General features: G+C 42.3%; 1 protein-coding gene across 1 annotated transcript; it reads right to left on the reverse strand.

The window, feature by feature from the left end:
* Positions 1–4,756: 4,756 nt before the first annotated feature.
* SLC25A4 (solute carrier family 25 member 4) lies at positions 4,757–7,633 on the reverse strand. The gene is made up of 4 exons (XM_072861492.1): positions 7,448–7,633; positions 6,648–7,134; positions 5,952–6,092; positions 4,757–5,599 (listed from the first exon to the last, which is right to left on the reverse strand). Exons 1-4 carry the CDS (start codon positions 7,556–7,558, stop codon positions 5,442–5,444), a joined length of 897 nt encoding a protein of 298 aa, XP_072717593.1. The 5' UTR covers positions 7,559–7,633; the 3' UTR covers positions 4,757–5,441.
* Between the last annotated feature and the right edge of the window lie 14,643 nt (positions 7,634–22,276).

The following is a 22,276-nucleotide window of genomic DNA, read 5'->3' on the forward strand; positions in this document are numbered from 1 at the left end:
CCTGAAGATCTCTTTGAAAGAAAGGTGCAAGCTGCTTTGCTTCCTCCTTAAAGTGAACTGCCACACTGGCTTGACACATGGTTTCAGGTAGGAGCCAGTCTCCCTGCTGAAGTGACAGGATTGCCAGTTTGGGTGACAGCACTGGCATATTGATCTCACTAATATGAGAAATGGACTGTGATGCCTCTGTCATGTTTTTGCTCTGGAAGTGTCCCTGCCTCATTGTGAGCTCTGTTTCTTCCAGGATAGGGTTCTGCAGTGTAGTCTTTCTACAATACTGAAGGTCTTAAAGAAGGCCATAGTTCAGATCATTGGCTATATGAGAAGAACGGGAGTGATGATGCATCCCTGTCTGGATAGGTGACAATGTGAAGGGCATTTTCCCAAGCAGACAACTGAAACCTTTAGCACTCAGTTTTAATCCCAGCAAACCTAAGAGACTCGAGCTAATTTGGAAGAATTGCACAAGGCCGTTCTTCATATGGAATGTATAGGCTTTCCCCTGTGCCAGGGCCTGTCTTCTATCAGTTGGCTTGCAGTCTTTATTGAAGATCCTGAGGCTTCTCTGCTGTCGTCCTGCCACTCGGATGAGGGTTTGTCTGATTGTCCTAAATCAAATGGCTGGCTGGATTTATATGTCTTCTGTGATGTATGTAGACTTTACATTGGACTGTATTTTCCTTATTGTCATCTAACAAGTTTCAGGATAAACCCCTGTGAAAAGTCTGAGATACTTCCTTCTAACAAGTCACCAATAACACTTTTATCCCAGTGCTTTTCCTTGTTGTCCATGGTGAATAGACAAAAATAACTTCCTGCCTTCCCAACCTGGGCAGCTCATTGAGTCATCTGGCAGATGAGAGCTTGTGGTTTTCCCTGGAGCACAGTCTGTACATCAGTGTGATGGAGATGAGGGCAGTGACTTATATCAAGCCTTCTAGCTGTGCAGTCATGACCATCATATGCAGGCAATGATGAATACACAGTGATATATCAACAAGCCAAATGGTGAGGGAGAAGAAAAGGCTCCTTCAGTACCGAAGTGGTGTATCTTATGAACCCAGTACACTGATTACAAAATGGTGGTGTTTAACTGCTCAGTCTTGAGCAAAATAGTGGATGAACCATGTCACTGTCACCTGCTGAATGAGGAAACACAGAGCTGCATGTGGAGCCATCTTCCAGGACTGGAATTATGTTGAGGTCATCCTGTTTCAGATATTGGCAGTGATTGCTAATGCTTGTGATACAGATCTGGTTTGTCTTCAGGATGCACGCTTCCAACACCTTGGTCAAGAAAGCTGCTATATGTCTCCTGGTAGCTCTCCTCCTGGCCAAGATGAGACAGGATTTGGCAACACTGATTCTTGCAGCTGTCACTTCTGGTTCCAGGACCACCCATGTTATTCACTACAGAGTCCTAAAATGCTGTTCTCCATGATCTTTGTTCTGGGCTCTGTGTACAAAACTCATAGTTCTCTCCACTGTATTATATGTGGTCAGTGCTTGGAACAAAAATGACAGGTCTCATTTCTCTCCACACAGTGGCTCTTTGGACTAGAACATGCTAGTGAGAAATTTTTCTGGTTTAAAGAGAGAGGGATTTCACAAGGGGAATACAGGTGGCTGAGACTTGTCACCTGGGGCATGATGCTTCTTTCCCTGACATCCTAGGTTGGCTAGTGGGGCTCCATCTCCAGCTGAGATTATCCAGTAACCATAACTGTGGCATCCCTATGGATGGTGTGTTCTCCTGGTTTTTGAACAACTTAGCAAGGATTTTTCCTTCTGCTATGCTTCTCACCATGTCTTAAACTCTTCCCTATGGCTTTTAAAGAACTGATGGCTGCTTTTTCCCTGACAAGTGTAGGGCAGAGAGTGGAGGTTATCACCTTCAGAAAGGTAGGGAAGGTTCAGTCTGCTGTCATAGCTTCTCCCCCTGTCACTCTCTGCAGTAGGCTATGCTCTTTAGAGACAGGTTTATCTTTCAGACCCACCTGAAGTTCCTAACTTCATCTCATCCAAAAGATCAGTGTACCTCAGTTCCCTCCCCAGGTAGTGTCCTTTCAGAGCTGGGCAGTGCAGTATCTGCTGCATGGTAGGTGGGCTTTGTCTTTCTCTTAGTAGGATATATTACCAGGCTATTCAGAGCAGGTTTCCCAGTGTTCAAGTGTGAGATATAAGGGAATGGTTCTGATGCAGGCTTTTGCCTGCATAGTTTGTCTGTGACTAACTATTGCAAAGGTGCAAAAGGCTTGGGGCAGTGGTATCAATTGTCTGTGGCAACTGAGGTTCATTTGGCTGGAGTTGAAATAGCAATGGGAGACTATCTGCGAAGTCTTCTATATTCTAGCTTTGCAGAGCTGATGGCTGGATTTTAGGTTATGGTTTCAGCAAGTGTTACACTGAGGAGTGCCACAGACTCAGTGCAGAGCTGCTTTCAGGGGAATGGTTATTTCATTGACAGTTTTGAACTCTTACCCCAAGTATCTTTATGGAGAGTACTGCCTGGAATCTGCCATAGGGTGTGCATATGCCTAAGCATTCAGGCAGAAATAAGGAGCTGTTTACCTTTAAGTGTTTTCCATATGTATCATTTCATGTATTGTCTCTTCCCCCAGTGGAATTTTCCTGCATTGATACTCCTCACTCTCCTTTTTAATAGCCTTTACTCCTCCTTTGTTTTTTGACCTTTTTTTTTCCTGGAATATAGTAACTTCTTTCACTTATGCTCATCTGAAGTTTCCTTTGCTTCCTCTTAATTCCCTTGCTGCTCATTCACACATACACTTCCCCCCAAGGTTTGGTACCTCTGTATATTACAATCTGTCATTGTCTCTGGTATCTTTGTAGCCAACTTAGATCTTCTCTAAAACATCCAAATGCCATATGCAACCTTGTCAGTGAGGTAAATGTGAAACAAATAGTTGCAGTATGTTAGCAGGCTTCTCATAAGGAACTGTTAGGAATGGGTAGAGGAAGGAGAAAAGAAAAAGGGCAGAAGCAGGCAGGTAAAACTTTAACTAAGACTACTTCAATAAGCACTGTGAAAGAGAGCAGGAAGATTTTCGTTACAAACTTACAGTTCAACAGGTTGCAACCTTGGTTATTTACTACTGGGAAGAAAACAGACCAGCTATCTAGAAAAGCAAGTGTCTAAAATAGTGACCATGAAAGAAGGGAGATGAAACAATCAGGCCAGGTTGAAAGAGACCCTATCTTCATGATACAAAAAAATAATTGCATGTAGGTAATTTAAAAATAGACTATCATTTTTGGACTGATGTTTTCCCAAATTCTTCAGGTGGATAGATGTTGCTTCCAGATACTGTTTTAGTAGCTTGTACCTGCCTTCAGGGAGAATGGAGCTGCTGGTTTGAAGCTGTAGCAGACACAGAGCCCATCATACTAACTGACACAGAGCTAGGACTGCCTGCATCTGACAATAAATTAATTTCAAATATAGGAAAGGGATAACTGGAAGCCAAAGCACAGAACTTGGAACTGATCAAAATGTGAATCTCTTAGCTCTCCATTTACTGCTACTTACAAAACTGGTTAATCCAGAGTTCTCATCTGCATACTCAATTATGAAGCATGCTCCTGCTCCATGAGAGTAACTGGATAGTTCTGTGATAGTCACATGCAATGTTAAGCAAGATGGTGTCCACAAATACATTCTTTTTGGGAGACTTGTTCCATTTATACTCCAGAGTAGTCTATTGTCACAGACCAAGGGATAATGCTCTCTGCATTGGCTTGCTTTTCTGTATTGAATTGCTCCAGCTTTCACACAAGCAATGCTCTTGAGACCCAGTGTCAGGGAAAGGCAGCTTACAGCATGATGGCACCTGCAAGAATGTCCCATCTCAGGCAGTGATAACCCCTGCACTAGAGCAATACTGTCCACTCATCAATTCTACTAGCCCAGGCGTCATCTACTCTGCAGTTTATATTCAATATGGAAATTGCCAGCCTTGTAACTAGTCAGCCTTTTACATTCAAGTACAGCTACTGCAATTCCAACACTTAGGTTTCCACAGGTTTTTTTTTACCCTAGGGCACCAGAAATGACAGGCATTCCAGAATTTTTATCAAAAAAATCTACATATGAAGTAGTAAAAGATGCAGCTGAAAAAAGCTTGAGATTTGCTTAGTCTTGCCCTTCTTCCTAGGTGGATACATAACATTTGTTTATATGTAGTTTAACTGAACCACTGAAATGGACACAACTCACTTTCCCTCCTTTGCCTAATTAGAGAGCCTATACTTCAGTAAGTCCACAACCATGCAGCATCTAAAGTTTAAAAACGCTGGGTTGAGCATGTTCTGATCTCAGTGGTAATTAATAGCTCAAGTTGTTAATAATGGAAGTATAGTTATTAAAATAACTCAGAGGTATTCCATTCTAGAATACTTTTTCAAGTAAAATAAGCAGCAATGACTTCACTATCAAATGAAGACACACTTACTTCAAAGTTAAGGGTATGAATTATCAAAGCAGCTAAGACTATAATGGTAGTTTACCTGTAAGACAACTGGCTGCAGTACCCTCAAGCTGAATCCACTTGGTTTTGCTACTGTAGAATTATCAATAACTGTTCCACCTACCTAAAGCTCTGTTGAAAAAACTTTCAAGAGTCTTAGGCAGTACCAGACAATCACTAATAGTGTGCTGATTAACATATCACCTTAAGGGACATGTACTTCTAATGTGTTCAGTGTACTGGAAACAACAGGAAAACTTCATTAATATATTAATTTATTTCATCATTTCCATTTTAGTTCAATTGAACATCAGAGCAGACAACTTTTTGCTTTGTGAAGATACAGGGAGTTTTTGAAACACTGTATTTCCATATTGTACAAAGTATGTTTGAAAAATCAGATTGTGGTTTCAACCATGTGATTGTATAATTTGTCGGTGAAGAGGCTGCAGTTAGGAACTCAGCCTGGTGCTTTAGTGTAGTTTGTATTTTCAGACATACTTTTCACTTAGTATCATATTAAAAAAATACAGCTTTAGAAGAAAACATGATTTTAATTCATGTTATAAATGTCATCACTGTTGGGTAGCTAGAGACATCACTTAGTACAATAGGTATTTCTAAAGATCTCATTCTGTTAAGAGTTCACAATATTAGATTTTAAACTAGGCATAGACCACCTAAGTCTTGTCTCTAGACAAAATGTATTACCTGAAATTTGAAGTATAATATATACACAGGTTCCAATACAAATGTTGGAGGAACTTTCATACAAAAATGTAACTGTGATGTAGTGGACAATTTTTAAATTAATGCATCCTCATCTCAGCCAGATATGTTACTCAAATTTTATTCTGTTTCCCTAGGAAATATTTTGTTGTCCATTACATCACAATAGCATATTTTTTAAAAAAGTTGATTGAGAACAATTGAACTACATTATGATGTTAAGTTTTAGACATATTTCTTGATTTCATCATAAAGTACTAATACAAAAGCTCCGCCCATGCCTCTCAACACATTTGACCAGGCACCTTTGAAGAACGCTTTGGATCCTTCATCTTTGGCTATCTTCTTCCAGCAATCAATTGTGCCCTTGTACATAATATCAGCTGTGGAAACAAAGGTCAGAAGGCTTGAAGTTATACAGCAGGTCTGTTTCAACTTCCATATATTTAAAACAACAAGGAATAAGCAACCTGTAGCCAAGAATTTAAAATTAAGTAATCAATTAATGAAAAGTAATTTTAACTCTCCACATGGAAATCAAAACAAATCAACTCTCAGCCTCTTAAGTGAACATGACAAATAACCAGCAATGTGTTTCCCATAGCTTTTTTTTAAGGATTCCAATAAGGCGGCCATTAGTTTTCCATAAGACAAAAAATATCCATCATCTCCCATCATACCTCAATGAAGAGATACCTTCTGCTGCCAGAAGACCATAGGAGCACTTATTCTTACCTCCCTTTCGGCCAGACTGCATCATCATCCTACGTCGCACAGTATCAAAAGGGTAAGAAACCAGCCCTGCTACTGCAGTGACAGTCTGGGCAATCATCCAGCTCACTACGATATGCACATTCTTTGGATCAGGCAACATACCTGCCATCAAGAACAAATGAGGAGAGTCAGTACAGAGACAAAGGGTTGTAGGAGAGATGGCTGTGGAAGGAACAGTCACCCACCAACCCCAGGAGTCACTCAATCAAGCCAACTCAATCACACCTGCAACTTCTCCTTTCATCCATATTTGACTATTAACAGGTACTATGAGTGAAACAAGTTTATAGGACTGTTGGATTTTGGGATCTAAGCCCTGTTCATGCTCCCTAGCCAAAAGGTCTCTCCTGCAGAACCCTCCTAGGCTCGTGTCATGAGCTGCAATGAGTAACAAGCTACCATACAAGCCCATCTGTACAAGCCTTAAGACAGAGAAAGAAACTGGAAAGTGTCTGAAAACACACTGCAAACCCAAGGCTTCTGCTCAGAGCAGCAAGTTGAGGGAGGCAGGAATGCATTTGAGAAACACTTGTGCATATTCTACCACCCTGAAGCGGTGCTGAGCCAAGCCCTGCTTGTCCTTGTACTGTCAAGTACCCCAGAGTGCCTTTACTGGATGGATCTTCCCTTGCAGTCACTTCCCCATGCACTTCTTACCCTTGGCTGTGTCATAAACCCCAAAATAGGCTGCTCTGTAGATGATGATGCCCTGGACAGACACACTGAATCCTTGGTACAGGCCCTTCAAGCCATCAGACTTGAAGATCTTGATGATGCAGTCGCCCAGCCCAGTGAACTCCCTCTCGCTGACTCCTTTGCCCACATCAGCTGCCAGCCGGGTCCTGGCAAAATCCAGCGGGTAGACGAAGCAGAGGGAGGTGGCTCCTGCAGCACCCCCAGACGCCAGGTTCCCCGCAAAGTAGCGCCAGAACTGCTTGCGCCTGTCCACTCCCCCCAGGAAGATCTGCTTGTACTTGTCCTTGAAGGCGAAGTTGAGGGCCTGGGTGGGGAAGTACCGGATGACATTGGCCAGGTTGCCTCTCCAGAAGGAGATGATGCCTTGCTCCTTGGGGATGCGGACTATACAGTCGATGATGCCCTTGTACTGCTTCTCTGCCGTGATCTGTTTGCTCGCATGCTGGACCTGTATGGAGAAGAAGGAGGAGGGGTGGGAGGGTGGAGAGAGGGGCGCTGCAGGGGTGACCCCGCACGGCGGCCCGCTGAAGGGCAGGGACGGGCCTGCCCCGCCGCCTGGCCCGGCTCCCGCTCCCCCGAGGCGGTGCTGAAGGGCCCGGTCAGCTCCCGCGTAACCAGAGCCGGCCGAGCTCCTTCCCATATTTAGTCACGCCGGCCGGCGCCCGCCGCGCCGGCACCCACCTGTGGCGCAGCCCCGCCGGGCTCCCGCCGCCGCCGCCAGCGGGGCCGCCGCCGCCCCCCGGCCCCCGCCGCCCCCTCACCTGCAGCAGCAACTTCACTCTCTCGATGGGGGCGACAGCCGTCTTGGAGATGGCGGCAGCGACCCCACCGGCCAGAAAGTCCTTGAGGAAGCTGAGCGCTTGGTCACCCATGCTGGGAGCCGGTCCGACACCCCCTGCCCGGAGAGAGCCAACGAGCCGCGCACCGCCCCACCCGGCCGCCCCCGCGCACCGCCCGCCAAATGGCCCCAGGCCCCGCGCCGGCCGTCTTATGCCCCGCGGCCTCTCGCGATAGGAGGAGGTGTCCCCCCGGGGCACGGACATTGGCTGGGACCCTCCCGAGCCCGCCCCCGCCGGGGGGCGCGGGGCAGCGCCGCCATGTTCCCTTGTGGAGGGAGTGCGAGGGCTACTGGGCTCGGGACGTTTAAAGGGCAAATTAAAGTTATCTGGTCGCTGCCGGGGAACGCTATGTCAGAGCATGTGCCTGCTGTATTAATAGCTCCTGGGAGGCACAGGAGGGGACTAAGGAAGCTGGCAGGAGTACCTCAGGCAATGTTAACTGTTTCGTGCAGGCTGGAGGCTGGTGCTGGGGACTGAAGGCTTGCCTAGAGAGGTCTGGGTGCAGCGACTGCTCAACTTGTTGACTGAAGGCAACTCGAAGAAGCAAGAGAGCTTTAAGCCTTGACTTTGTGTGCATGGATTCACACCACGAAGGGTGAGGGGGACATGGATGCTAGGCAGGCGCCCTGGTGTAGATGTGTTGCCCCACAACAAAGTTCACCAGGGATGCATAGTCAGCTTGGGAGGTGGTGCAATGTTCATGAGCACCGGTAGCCAGAAATGGGCTAGACCTCTCCGAGTCAAGGACAAAGAGAGCTGCTTCATGTTTGATACATTGTGTGAACTTGCAGGTGTTGAGGTCTTTAAATAGCCCAGCATGCTCCAGGACCTGGCTTTCACGAAGAGGAGACAACGTGCCTTCCTGCATTGTACCCTCATTTCAACCCCGCAAGGTCAGACCCTCATAAGATTCGCAGTCAGTCCCCTCTGAAGGAGGGAGGGAGGGGAAGGGACTCCTGGAAGTACATGTCCAGGCACGCTTAAGTTGCTTGACTCACACCAGATGTGAAAGAAGAGTAAAGGCTGTAGTGAAACTCTGCCTTCATTCAGTGTCTTGTTCTTAGGGAAGCGTTCGAGTCTCAAATGAAGATTACATGGCTCCCTCACTAGTTTCCCTGTTTCTCATCTGTTCTTTCTGGCAGACCCCAATAAGAAAGCAAGAGCTTATGATTCACTGTTGGGTGACTTTGTTGTGTAGAATAGTTACATGAAAGACAATGCAGCAAGTTGTAGATGCATACCTAGGAGTTTATTTTAAATGCTTTAAGAAGGCAGTAAGATGTGCCCCTAAGACAATGTTATACTGAGGAGTGCATAGGGTAATGGGGTCTGCTTTGATTTGGTAATACGGTATCAATAATGGAAATAGGATTCATCTGAATGTAGGTGCTAAAAGATTGGCTGTTCTACGAAGAGACATTCTCTTCAGGACAGCAAATCTCTTCTCAGTGACGTGTTTGTTAGCACGAGTCAGTGAGACTGTAAATTTGATCCCCCGTCTCTCCTGCCGTCTGCCGCTCTTAGGTCTGTTGAGGTAGAGGTCTCTTCTCATGAACCTCAGCTCTGGGAAGCGGACGACAGCTTTAACTTCCAGGAGCACCCTTTGCACCTTGGCCATCCTAAGCAGAGGGAGCCTCTCCCCAGCTTCTAAGAAAGGGGAGGACAGCCCCCCTAAAGAGACCTTTTCCCTGAGCAAGGACCGAAAGCAGGTGCAAGCAGGAAGCGTAGGGGATCCCTAGAATTAGACTGTGAGTTGAGGGGAGTATTGTTTAATGTATGTAGCTGCCTGGTACCCTTGACCTTTCCTTTTTCTTCCTCATACTTCACTCACCAGGTCTGGTGTCTCCTCTTTTCACAGGAAAGTAAATACCCCTTTTAACGTCTCAGGGCTTCTGCTGCTGGTTTCATACAGACCCGTGGGATGATGGTGCTCACAGTTGCTGTCCGACTGTCCAGACTGATAAGGTCTCCTCAGTGTGTGCACTCAGGTGTCAGCCAGTGCCCCACTGACTGGTGTATGGTGAGTGAGAGGTGGGAGAGTGGCAGTGGGATGCTACTGGGGAGGGAGGGGAGTGGGGGGCCTATGGGGGGGGGGTCTAGCCTGAAAGGGTCTTTTGCCTGCCCCTCCCCCACCATCTTTGTTTTACCTCATTTAAATTGCCTTATTTTAAAAAGACATTTTAATAAAGTCTTTATCATAAGAATTTCAGTTAGTTTTTGAAGTTATTGTTGTGCATCATCATCCTACTCTACAGAGGCTCTTTGATTTAATAGATATTTCTGTAGCACTAATACTACTTACCCATGACTGCCAATATTTAAAGAAAGCAGTGCATAGAAAGCTAATAGCCACCTTTTCTGCTTCTGCTCTCCCTTTCCTGAGCCCAGATGTCTATTTTCAGGAGATACTCGGCTTCCAGTTTTAACAAAAGCAGGGCTGGACCAGGACATATGTCTGCTACTCTGAGTGTTATTCTTCATTTGTTTTATTTTTGCTCCAAATGCCTGTTTTGGATATTTCCTATGTATGACAGTGAGGCTTTTTATGCTACTTACTGTAGGAGTTCAAATGTATCCTGTAAGGAACTTACTGCTAAGTCCACCAATACCACCAAATTTGAGGGTAAGCTTTTCCACTAGCTGGAAATGCCGTTAAAAAAAAGTGAGAGGAACTTTGGCTTTTCATACAGTTAGTTGGTGTTTAGTGTTCTATATTCAGAATAGTTACTGTTACTTTCATGGAGAAATAGTTAAAACAGTTTTGAAAACGCAAGCTTTCCTTTCTGAATTATTGAAAGCCAGCTGTTAAGCCTCATTTTCCTTAGAAGTTTGCAGCTTGGGAAGGATTAGCTGGCTTCCTAGGCTGAGTTTGTGGGTGCTCTGGTGCTCTGTACTGCTGACATAGCATAAAGACACTGGAATTTGTTCTAAAAATTCTGAGCTAAAAATAATAACCTAGATCTATATTTTCAAAAGAGATTAGTGACTGACTGCATTGTGCTTTGATGTGTGAATAGCCAGCTTGAAACACTACAAGAGATCAACTTTTACAAAGTATTGTGTACCCTTGTTTATTTGCATTTGCAAGGCACTGGGAACTCTAGTGTTGAGGCAAGGCCAGACACAAAAGTCAGCAGTCTGAGTCCGACAGCAGACACAAGGGGGAGCACAAGGAATCAGTCAGACCATCCTGACCCGCAGCATAGACGATGATGCCAAGAAGAAATATGTTTGGGATTTTTTTTTTCAGGGAAGATTTGTAGGGTTGTAGTAAATTTTCCTTGTATAAGATTGGTTTATGTTTGTGGTCAGTTCCTCCCTGAGTAAGAGGAAAAGCATGGAAGAAGGCAAAAAAGTGACAGTTTGAAAGTGTAAGCAATAAATAATGAAGACTAATTTCATGGTCTGATTGATCTGGCTGTAGACATGAACCAACATTTTCGCACTACGCCGTGCAGGGCTGTACGAATAAACAAGGGTTGCTCATACTTGATGTGATGGAGAACCATCAGTCAGTGGAAAGACACAAAGGTATGGTAAAGATGGTGGGTTAAGTCTTGTCGTGGTTTAACTCCAGCTGGCAGCTAAGCAGCACACAGCCACTCACTCACTCCCATGTACATCTGTCACCTAATACATCTCTGTATTATCAACACTGTTTGCAGCACAAATCCAAAACATAGCCCCATACTAGCTGCTATAAAGAAAATTAACTCTATCCTAGCCAAAACCAGCACAAGTCTATGCACCGTGGTCTACATGTGTAATAGGATTGTAAGACAGCATTTTTCAGACCAGAAAAAAAGAAATGTTGTAACTAAAGTGATGAGACCTTGGATCAAAGTATTATCGGTGTGAAAGGATAGAAAGAAACACATTACAACCTTAATATGTAGGGATGGATCAGCAGGATTTGCAACTGATATGTGAGACTCTAGGAGGACATCCAAGTCAGGGATGGATACCCAATGATAGGCTTAGAGAGTGATTCATAGTGATGAGCAAAGCAAGCAGCAGGAAGGATGGAGAACTGGGGAAAGACTAAAATCTCTTGGTTTTATCCATACTGAGGAGATGCTTCATGGACTGCTCAGGTTTTTAGCTAGAGTTTAGAGAAGACAGCGTTGATACAGAAAAGTTGAATCTGAATTACCACAGTAGGAATAATAGCTATATTTGTGCTTGTGGAGAAGGTAAGAGTGAAAAATGTACAAGGAAAGGAGGCATGAAACAATAGCAGATGTCCTAGCACACAGAGGAAGCAGCAGATGCAGCTATTTATCTTAAAATAGCAATTATACAAATAGGAGGAGAGTAAGAGAGCCCAAAGAGGCTAAATGGGGATGAGAGTTGAGGAGAAATAACAAGGTTGGTAGTGACAAAGATGATCAAGAAGAATGAAGGAGTGTGGATTCTGAGTTTTGTCTTGGGCAAATACTAGTGAGGGCAATTTTAGCTGGATATTGGTGTTATCTGGCTTAGGGAGGAGCCTACATTGAGCTGGAGAGGAGGAAAACTGGACAGTAAGTGTCAGCAGCACATCACGGAGGGAAATGTTAGTGCTGGAAATAGCAGCGTAAGTCCACATGGGATATGTTTGTTTATTAGACCGTGTGTGTAATGTGAGGATAAGGAGTTGGAGGAGGGTCAAATTTCAGAAGAAAACTGAGGAAGTGGATGAAAGTGGATATGAAAAAGATCAGAAGTTATGTTTTTACAGGACAAGCATGGGGTGTAAAAGTAGGAAAGAAAAAAATACCCAATATGTGACACAAGGAGTAGAGACTTGCGGGAAATGGGCAGTATCATATTAATACTTCCTTTAGCAAGGATTTGTGTAGAAGATGTTCAGAAAGAGAGCATTTGAGAAGTGCATTAAAAGTGGTGAAAGGCAGCCAGGTCTTCAGTTAAGTTGGAAAAGTAGGAAGAAAGATTAGGAGGATGGCACAACTGGAAGGGGAGACAATTAAATTGGCTGTGGATGAAGTAAACCTGATCACAGGCCAACCAGGAAATTGAAGCTGAAGGCAGACTTGAGGTTTGTGTTTGGCAACCAGGCTTCGTAACTCATGAGATAGGAGTGGAGAGTAAGAAACAGAGAATCTACAATCAAATCTGTGCTTGAGAGCAAAGATGAGACAGGAAGAAGAGGGCAGAGATTAGATGGGATTTTATCAGTCTGATGAGATGAAAATCATGGAAAGAGCAAATGAGAGGACATGAGGAAGGACATGGCAGGCAAGGGAGCAGGTCAGAGAGGAAGGATGGGACAACAGAGATCAGGGACACAGCAATGGTCGCTGCAGACCACATCAAAGGAATGGCCCTTCCAGGGAGTGGGACACTGAGGGCTGCAGGTGAAATGAACAGACCAGTGCAAGGAGACATATGGGTGTCTGCTATAGGGTGTCAGCAAGGACATCAGCACGGAGCTTGAAGCTTCATGAGGATGAGTGTGGGAAACTGTGAGGAAAGGAAGAGAGTTGGTTGAAGTTGCAGAGGAAGGCTGATGAGGAGGAGCTGGCTGGCTGGCTGACAATTCTTCAGAGAGGGAAAGAGCCAAGATACTGCTCAAAAGCAGATAAAAAGTGACAGGGATGGTGAGGGCAGCCCCAGTGTGAGAGTAAGGGGTGGGATGGCATGAGAAACTGAGGTCTCTGTAAGAGACTGAAGCTGCAGAGGGAAAGTCAGACAAGGGGATCGAGGATGTGCAGACATTGAGATGTAATAGGCCTGTAGGAAACATTTGAAGTGTATCTTCCAGCAGCAGCAAGTGAAGAGAAGGAAGGGGAGTGGAATGGGCAGAAGGACAGAATGGGAATGCAAGAAGGAATGAGTGAGCAATGGTAAAGTCTTGAGAGAGTGGGGATGGAGAGGTGGAGGTGTGGCAAATGTCACTAAGGGCAAAAAGGAGGCAGAGTAAGAGGTAGAGCTCAGATTTGTGCCTCAGGAAGGTTGTTTAAGAAACAAGAAGGAACCGCTGAAGGAATAAAAAGGGAGAGAGAACATTAGAGTAAGCTGCAGCAAGAGGGCAGGGTGAGAGATGTGGAGGAGTAGCCCACAAGCAGGGTTAACCAGGTTAGACAAGGTCTCTCTAGTCTCTGTTGGCTGATTTCTTCTTCATGCAGGTGTGTAGCCAGGCATGTTTTACTTTGGACATTCCCTTTTGACTGAACTAGTAATGAGAGTATATGTGTTGACTAAATGACTTCTGCCGTGTTAAGGATTACACTGGTGAAAACAACTAACCCAAGGTTAATAAATTTTTTCAATTTTCAATGCTTCATTTACTTCACTAGTGGCTGCTTTGAGGTAGTGGTGAAGGCAAAGGTCACTGCGAAGAGCATGGCATGGGCACCCAAGAAGAAAGGAAACAAATCAAGTGCTAACCCTGCAGGATTTGGTTCCTCATCAGAGGTTTATTTCACACAGTTTTCAGAACCTTACTTTCTTGTTTAATTCTGTTGCAATATCAGGTATGACAAAACTGCTTTGAGTCAAATAGTCAAGCACTGATTCCTGCTACACTAGTTGTCTGAAGAGTTGAAATCACAGTCTTTACTCTGAAATTAATGTCACTTCTCTATAGGACCGTGTAGTAAATACTTGATATGCTGTAAACAGAGAGAATAAAAATATTGCTAAGATTTAGAACTTAAGTAATTTTTCCTCATAGGTCTCAACATACCTTGAGAAAAAAAGATGTGCATTACAGTGGATAACTAATGGATGCTATGGGCTGTCATGAACATTTACCGTACTCTGGAACATCTGTTCATTGTTTGATAATTAATGCATTCTTGCCACAAACATAACAGTACACATTACAGATTATGGTAAACTCATTAATCAGAGTCATTGTGGACAGTTTCCAAGCCATGGATATAAGCAAATCAATGACCTGTTAGACTCCATAATAGTTGAGACTCCGTAATAGTTGATTTACTATTTATTAATTCTTTTTTGGTAAATACATTTTTTATATAAAATTTATCTCATTATCCTCAGACTATATTTTGGAAGAAAAGGCAAAGAAAAGTGAAGTGACTTCCTCAAGGTCATTCTGTCAGCATGTGGCAGAGCAAGGCATGATGCAGGTTTCCCAGTTTTGCCAGATCTCTCTCGTACATGTATGAGTTTTTTAATTTCTTTCCCTCTCCTCTGAGCCAGAAGTAGAGAGTTTTATCAGCAGCAGGATCAGTTTGCTGTCCTAGTCTGGAACACGGCTTAGAGCTGAAGTGGATGAAGTAGGAATCTGCTGTTTGAGTATGTAAGTAGGTATGTAAGTAGGTAGATGGGGTAATGTACATCCTGAAATCTGGTTTTGTATTTGGATAGCCACTGTAAAAAGCGTAACTTTGAATGGTAGCATCCATTGCTTTATAAGTTCTGTTTCCTGTCTGGTTTGATGTGTCATGGTTTGTGATCTCTCAAACAGAAAAGGTTAGCTGGCATAAATTTGTACAATTCAGATACCTAGTAACATTCTGTTACAGGTATTAGTGCACTAGTGCATAGTGTTACACACACTACTTCATTGTTATTACAAAATTAATTTATCCACACTGAACTGTGCCCTCACCCAATCATTATTCCTGGACAAGGCCTGCTGAAGACAATAGAAAAGGGTCTGGAGAGGAACTAAGTAAGGGTATCAGAATTGGGCTGATAGTTGATAGGTTTTCTCAAAATTGTAAGCTGGCAACGTAAGCTATGGCAATAGTATAAAAAGTCAAGATCATATTTATTCCAATAATACCAGTAAAGCTTATTCAGAACAAGCATAAAGCAGAATTTGGAAGCCTATGTTGCAGCTGAAAGGAATATTGTGCTTTTTCTTTTGATGTAGATCTCTGCAGAAAATAATTTCTTTAGTCATTCCCAAACATGCATCATTACATGGTGGAGTGTATATCACTTCTTGGATTCAGTGATTTTCAGTTTTTGTGCTTCCAGGAAAAAATACATGCTGAGAGGATCTCTGATGTTTCTTTTTTTTAACTTTTTTATTATTATTATTTTAGCTGGAACATATTTTGCATGAAGAAATGAGATCTGGAGATCGTTTTGCTCTACAACAGCTTTTAAAAAATTATGACCTTCAGGACAAAGGGAAGGTCAGGAAGGTTTGCTTCTCAAGAAGAGCCTACATTTCCAGGGTCCTAATCTTTGTGTTTGATAGATACTCATAGCTTCATTTTCCTACTTACTACCTTGAAAACTTCTATTTCCTATAATTTTTTTCTTATTCTTCCTAAAGATAGTAGTTTGCTTTTGTTTTTGAAATCAATGCCCAGAAATTATTAAAATTGTACTTTGCTTTTCTACATGTTCCAGTTCATTCCAGGGTATACTTCTCATGGTATTCACCAGATTTCTTGGAAGTTATGACAGCTGCAAACAGTATCAACGATGTCTGGGCAGGTATGTGGTCAGAGAAAAGCTAAGTTATGGGCTGAAGCCCTCTACATTTTCCATGTAAAACATACCACACGATAAAAGTTGTTCTTGCTGCTAGCAGGTAACATTTCCCAGCAGTAGCGTTCCAACTGTGTTTAACGTCCTGATCAGGAAAATGAGTTCTTCACCTAGTTCTCCTGCTTACCTAGTGGGTTTTTTATGATTGTTTGTTTCCAAACTGGAGAAATATGGGCTTGTGTGAATGGAGAATTCAGATGCCCCTGCCTAAGTGGCATAACCTAGAAAATAGGTTTGATTTGTTTTCAAAGCTTAGTAAAGCTAAGCTATTAAAAAGCAAAAGTATTAAAACAGATTTTTCTGACTCAAAGTTTGCAACATGCCCTTCTTCAGAAAATCTTTTGGGTTGAAAGAATGCCTAGTAGGTCACCTAGCTCTCTCTGCATAGTGCAACATTGCTCTCTTCATTCCTGCAATACCCTGAGTGATAGCTCTCATATTCAGCTTTCCATCGCTCTGGTGACTCTTGCATGTTGGTCAATTGCCTGCCTCTTCTTAGAGTCATAGGGACCTATTCTTTCTTCTTATGTTCGTGTAAACCAGTAATAACCCTTTTGAATCAGTGATAAAACATCGGTGCAAATCAGTGTATATGAGGGAATCTCATAGCTTTTTTTAGTTTTTTTTTTTTTTACTGTTTTGCTCAAGCTTACTCTTCTAAACATTTTCATATCAATCTTGATGGGATAATGAAGGTACTTGGTCTTTGTGTTATTCAATTCAATTTTTGTCATCCTTTGGGTTGCAGTAATTTTGGAGTGTCAGAAAATTGAGTTGATCTTTTTATGTTTGTAATCTTTGCTTCTGGGTTTTATTTGCTAAGTTGCTTCTGTGTGTAATTTTACTGTTCTGGATATTTTATCTTTTAAAAATCCATTGTTTCAGGCTGACAGATTTTAGTTAAGTGAAATAATTTAAGTGATTTGTTTGGTTTCCGTCTGCTATTTCTGACAATACATGCAATTATAATATAATAATTTTCTTTTTAATAAGTGTCAATATTGTTAGCTCCTGCTCAGGTTGTTACCTCTTCCGTCTTCAGATATTTTGTAGAGTTTCTCATTCTGTGATTGTTAGATTAGTCTTTCTTCTGTGAACTAGTTCATAATTTTCTTGCTGACAGTAATTTTATTTTCATATATTGTAGGACAAACTGAAATGATTTCTGACAGCAATATATGTTTAACTGAATCATAGCTTTGTGCTCAGTCAGATAACCTGCATTGCAATAGCAAAAGAAGGTAATCATATTTTTATATTACAGAAACAATTGCAGAAATTAAGTGTAGATGTCACTGTAACACATACTTGAAACATCTATTACCACAACAATTTTAATAGAAATGCAAGCTTATTTTCAAGTATGTGAGAAATGAACAAATTATGTAGCTCAGTGTCTGAATCATCAATTTCTTCTCACCCTACGTGCTGGTTAAATAGTTCACAAATACATTGTTATTATAATTCAAATAGCATTGATTATAATGCCAGACATGTTTTTATAATAAATTGAAGTATTGATCTTTCTATACTTTCTATACTTTTCTTTACAAGAAAATGGCAAATTAAGGCCAGCTCCACACCACACATTATTGAAAGTGTAGCTATGTTGATCAAGACTGTGGGAAAAAATCACACCCCTGACTTACAGAGCTACACATGCACCTCTCCATCCATTATGGAGATGCAGTTTGTATTGGCAAAGGAGTTCTTTTTTATGATACAGCTTATTTCATTTGAGGTGCTCCGATCGTGCTAGCAAAAATATTTTTTTTTTCCCCAGGTAAGCTGCCTCTCTGCTAAGGGGCTTTATTAATAGAGAGATTAGCCTTATCAGATATGCCTGAGGATGTAACAGTTTTCCATATTTGCTCATATACTTGCCCTGTCCCTGTATATGGGTAGCCCCACATTGAAGCAATAGATAGGTAGTTGTTAAGAATAGATGTGTATAATGTCTGCAGCCTAATTTCAGGTCATGTTGGAGACGAAGGAGTGGGGCCATTGCTCCAGAAAACATGGTATTCTCATTTAACTGATCAGCTGAAGTTGGTGAAATGGGACAGTGAAATAAAGGGCCTAGATTCCTTTTAAATTATAGGCGTAGTAGTAGCAACTTTCATTTTTTTCCCAGCTGGGATCCTTTGTTATGCCAGTGAGTTTTCCTCATGAACCATTTTCCTCTAAAACTACCTGAAGCAGAGATAATCAGGACTTTGCCAAAAACAGCATTTTTTTTGGTCAGAAGTTATCCAAATCATTAAAGTGTAAGCAAGAAAACGTATTCATTTCAGCAAAAAATCCTCAAGTCCAGTGTATATGCATGAGGAAAGAAAGGTCTGCAGAACAGCCAGAACCTCAGCAACTGGGAGGTCAATGTTGAAGACAATAACCATACCTCTGAGGGGAGAGACAAGTGGTTGAGACAGTCTGTAGATGTCAGAGTTTATGCCTTCTGCCTTGTGAACAAAATCCAGAGAGGAAAAAAATGGAAAAAAACCCGGTAGAAACAGAAACAAGACAAAACAGAGAGAGGGCTAAAGGGGTGGAGGCTGGGAAGAAATTACTTGAGGGTGGGGATGACAAAGGAAAACCCAGTGATGTCTGGGACAGAGCTAAAGAAGACAAGGGTGTGCATGTCCTAATGGGCACCTTTCTCTGATTATTCTCGGCATTGTTTGTTTTGAGACCAGCGTGACAGAGATTTGTTCCTTTCTCTCCACTCTGGCCTCTATCTTAAATTATGTTAGGCTAAGGATCTTAAAGTTTTAATATCTGGAACATCCTCTGTCTGCTTTGCTTGTTGGTTGGGCATAGTTTCTGATGGATCAGTTCTGATTTGTTAGTCTGTGATATTTAGCCTCATAGTTAGTCTCATGTTTAGCTTAATTAGTCTAATATTTAGCAGCTGTGGTTTTCATTCTGTCTGTGGGTGGTATTGCTGAGCCTTTTTGTTTGCAGTGATCTGGTCTTTTTTGCTAATTTTTTTCTAACTTAATCAAAAATTTTGTGTAATAAACTAGAATTTTAGTTATTTTAGAATGTTAGTCCTGTATAGGTGACTGTCGGTATGTCATTTTCATGCCCTTAGTGTCCATATCACTGAGGAGAATGCAGGTAAGAACAGATGTTTCCACTTCTGCACTGTAACAGGCTGAAACTGCAAGACAAAACCATTGTCAAGTTGAAGAATTATATACAGTAGTTTGTGACCCTGCTACTTCTTGTATGACTTTATCCAGCCAGCTGCAGACCTGTGGACAGTCATGATGACTGCGTGGCCAGTTGATGAACAGCTGAAAGAAACAGGAAAGCAAAGTTATAAGTAGCTTCTGCTTCTCTCCATGGGTCTGACAGTTAGAAAGTGCTACTCTGTCTGCGTAGTCTAACCTGTTTGATATAGGATATAGCATCTGCCAAAGGCTTGTGAGTCCAGCTCAAAGCTTCATGTTTAAACTAGGCAAGAGGTATCTTTGAAGAAGACATCCGAGATTGATTTAAAATAGCAAGTGGTGTCAAATCTGTTGTGTCCCTTGATGGAGCATTTTACTGCTTCAGAACTCACTCTGGAAAAGATCCAGTTCGAGTCCCAGTTCCAAAAATTCCTTTGGATTTGAATTTGCCCAGCTAGCTAATATACAGGATATGAGAGGGAAGAAATGATGGGGATGGAAGCAGAAGTCAGGAAATAATTAATTATGTGGTATGTTACCGCAGTTTGACAAAAACCCAATCTGTATTTCATTCATTCCTAGAGAATGACTGCTTGTTTCTGATTCAATGGGAAAAGAGACCTTTTAATACTTTCTTAGAAGTCATAAGAAAGAAAGGAAGATACTGTATTAATATACATTCTTAAATGTTGCTATATTGCTTGAAATTAATATATATAGTATGTACAGTTGTATTATAGGTAGGTATAAATGAATATATGCTGTAAAGTGTCTTACAGGTCAACACTGTAGAAAGAATTGTCCTTTTGCTCCATTTAATTTCTTCTAATTTATAGTAGGATGCAGTAATGGAAGAAACTGAGCTATTCTCTATCTTCCATACAGCTATAATGGGAAAAAAAGAGAGGGAATGTTCTGAGTATATATAGTGAGGAAAATGGGGATCATGGGAACAATCATTTGGACACGAAACAGTCTTGAAATAGTCAGACTGGGATAAATTATCTGGACCTTCTGAGTTACTTCCAGGATCTTAGTGACAGAGCTGTCACTCACAAGCTGTATGAATCTATTGCTTGTATATTTGCCTTTCCTTTCAGATGTTACAGTGTTGTAGGCTGGCACCCATTTTCTGTGCATAAAATTAGAACAGTGACTCAGGTCAGAAGTAACAGTTCAAATACAACAGATAGATCTTTATGTAATTTAAAATAGTCTCTGTGGCTTCCATGCATTTCCATCAATGCCATGCTTCATTTTTGTGAGGCATTTTTGAAGTTGCAGGCTTGCTCATTCACTGGTAATAATCCACAGGCAGGAAGAGCTAAAAGAATGAGAAGTTGTGAGACAGCAGTGTCCCTGGTACCCAGCAGCTTATTATTATACACTTTTGTCTCCCGTTCTGCTCCTCACCTCTGCAAAACAAGATAAAGAAACCCCTTAAGCAGAGCACTCTTCTTTGCTTCTCTTCCCCTTTTTCCTCCACTTCTAAAACACCCTCACTTCCAGAGAAGAAGAGATCCCATTGACATGGCTTTTGGGAAAACTACCCTAAAGCTGTGCACTTTCTCCTACTGGGCACTGCTCCGCAGGGGAGGTTGTTCTCAGCTTTGAGCAGTAGTAATGGGGGTGGGAGGAGGTTGGTTACAGCAGGGGATGAGAAGCATGCATTTACATAGGCTCCTTTTCCCTGCCACCTCTCTGCTCTCCAGCAAGCACAAGTTTATTTTAGCATTGGCCTTCTGAAGCAGGATTAATTTTCCCCTGAATAGGTCAGCCTGGGACAGAGCCAGGATCCATGGCCTTCCATAGCTGGGGTGACTCGGGAAGCTGGAGATACCTACTAAGTAGGCAGGGTTTCTAACTGCTGGGCCTGTGCCCAGTGCAAGAGAAGTATCCTGGAATAACCTTTCTGATAAACATCAGAAAAATCCGTATGCGGTCTTTTTTCAGAGGCTGGTGTCAGGCTGAACCAGGCTATAGTACTACCCTCTGCTGTTGGGATTCTGGAAAAACGTAAAAGTCAGTGATAAAATCCAGCAAAACGTTAACAAAATGTAACTAGGAAAGCAGCAGTGTGTGGATACATGAATTATTTCATCCTCTCATTTCATATAGTGCTTCAGCCAGTTGAAATGTGCCCTCATATCTTCACTAGCAGTTCAGTTCGTAGCAACAGAATATAGCTAATAGTTCTATTGTTCTTTAGCACTGGTAGTGTCCTCATGGCTGTGCAAAGCATCTTGTGACCCAGAAATCATACCTTCTGGCATGCTTGTTTGTGTTTCAGTGTGCAGGGTAGATGCAGAGGAAGGAATTTCCGTGCTTGTTTGTGTTTCAGTGTGCAGGGTAGATGCAGAGGAAGGAATTTCCGTGCTTGTTTGTGTTTCAGTGTGCAGGGTAGATGCAGAGGAAGGAATTTCCATGCTTGTTTGTGTTTCAGTGTGCAGGGGAGATGCAGAGGAAGGAATTTCCATCAGTAAGTCAGATTTTTGTAACTTTGATATTTTTTTTTCTTATTGTATAGAATTATTAAATTCCTTACTTACAAGCACTTGAGATAAAGATGTGTAGAAAGGTACAGCCATCCAAAATTACTCTTGTTTAAGTACAGGATGCATAGAGGTGTCTAGGACTTTTTTTCTATAGCTAATCTGAGCCAGTGTGGAAGCAACACGAAAGTAATCTGATATTTCCATCAGAACTCGACAGAAGTGCCATCAAGGGGCATTTCCTAGCCCTAGTGCAGTACACCGCAGCTAGACTTGGAGCATGCGTAGCCCTGAACCCTTGCACATCTGCAGATATCCCTGGCAGCTGTAAGAGCTGTGTTTAGGGCTCTGTTCTGGAACATAACAGCTGCATCTGGGCTGATGTCATGGCCCTACGGAAGTAAATGGGCTTGTGGTATATGATTCAGGAAAACCACTGCTTCACTTCACAAAACATGTTATAATGCTAAGCCTTGATTCTCATCTTAATGTTCATATCTTTAAATGTGATATTCATGTTTCACTTTTTGATACTGATTTTAAAATCCTTGCCTTCAATTTCTTTGCCTCAGACATATTGCCCCAACTGTGTGGTGTTTTGATTTAGC

Source organism: Ciconia boyciana, chromosome 5 (assembly GCF_034638445.1).
Source record: "Ciconia boyciana chromosome 5, ASM3463844v1, whole genome shotgun sequence".
Lineage (NCBI taxonomy): Eukaryota > Metazoa > Chordata > Aves > Ciconiiformes > Ciconiidae > Ciconia > Ciconia boyciana.

Bases quoted from the DNA above. Each gene is read 5' to 3' on its own strand.
- SLC25A4 (XM_072861492.1), bottom strand. From the start codon at position 7,558: ATGGGTGACCAAGCGCTCAGCTTCCTCAAGGACTTTCTGGCCGGTGGG. The intron at 7,135-7,447 runs GTGAGGGGGCGG...TTCTCCATACAG, and splicing joins GAGTGAAGTTGCTGCTGCAG to GTCCAGCATGCGAGCAAACA. The intron at 5,600-5,951 runs GTAAGAATAAGT...TTGTTTCCACAG, and splicing joins GCAGTCTGGCCGAAAGGGAG to CTGATATTATGTACAAGGGC.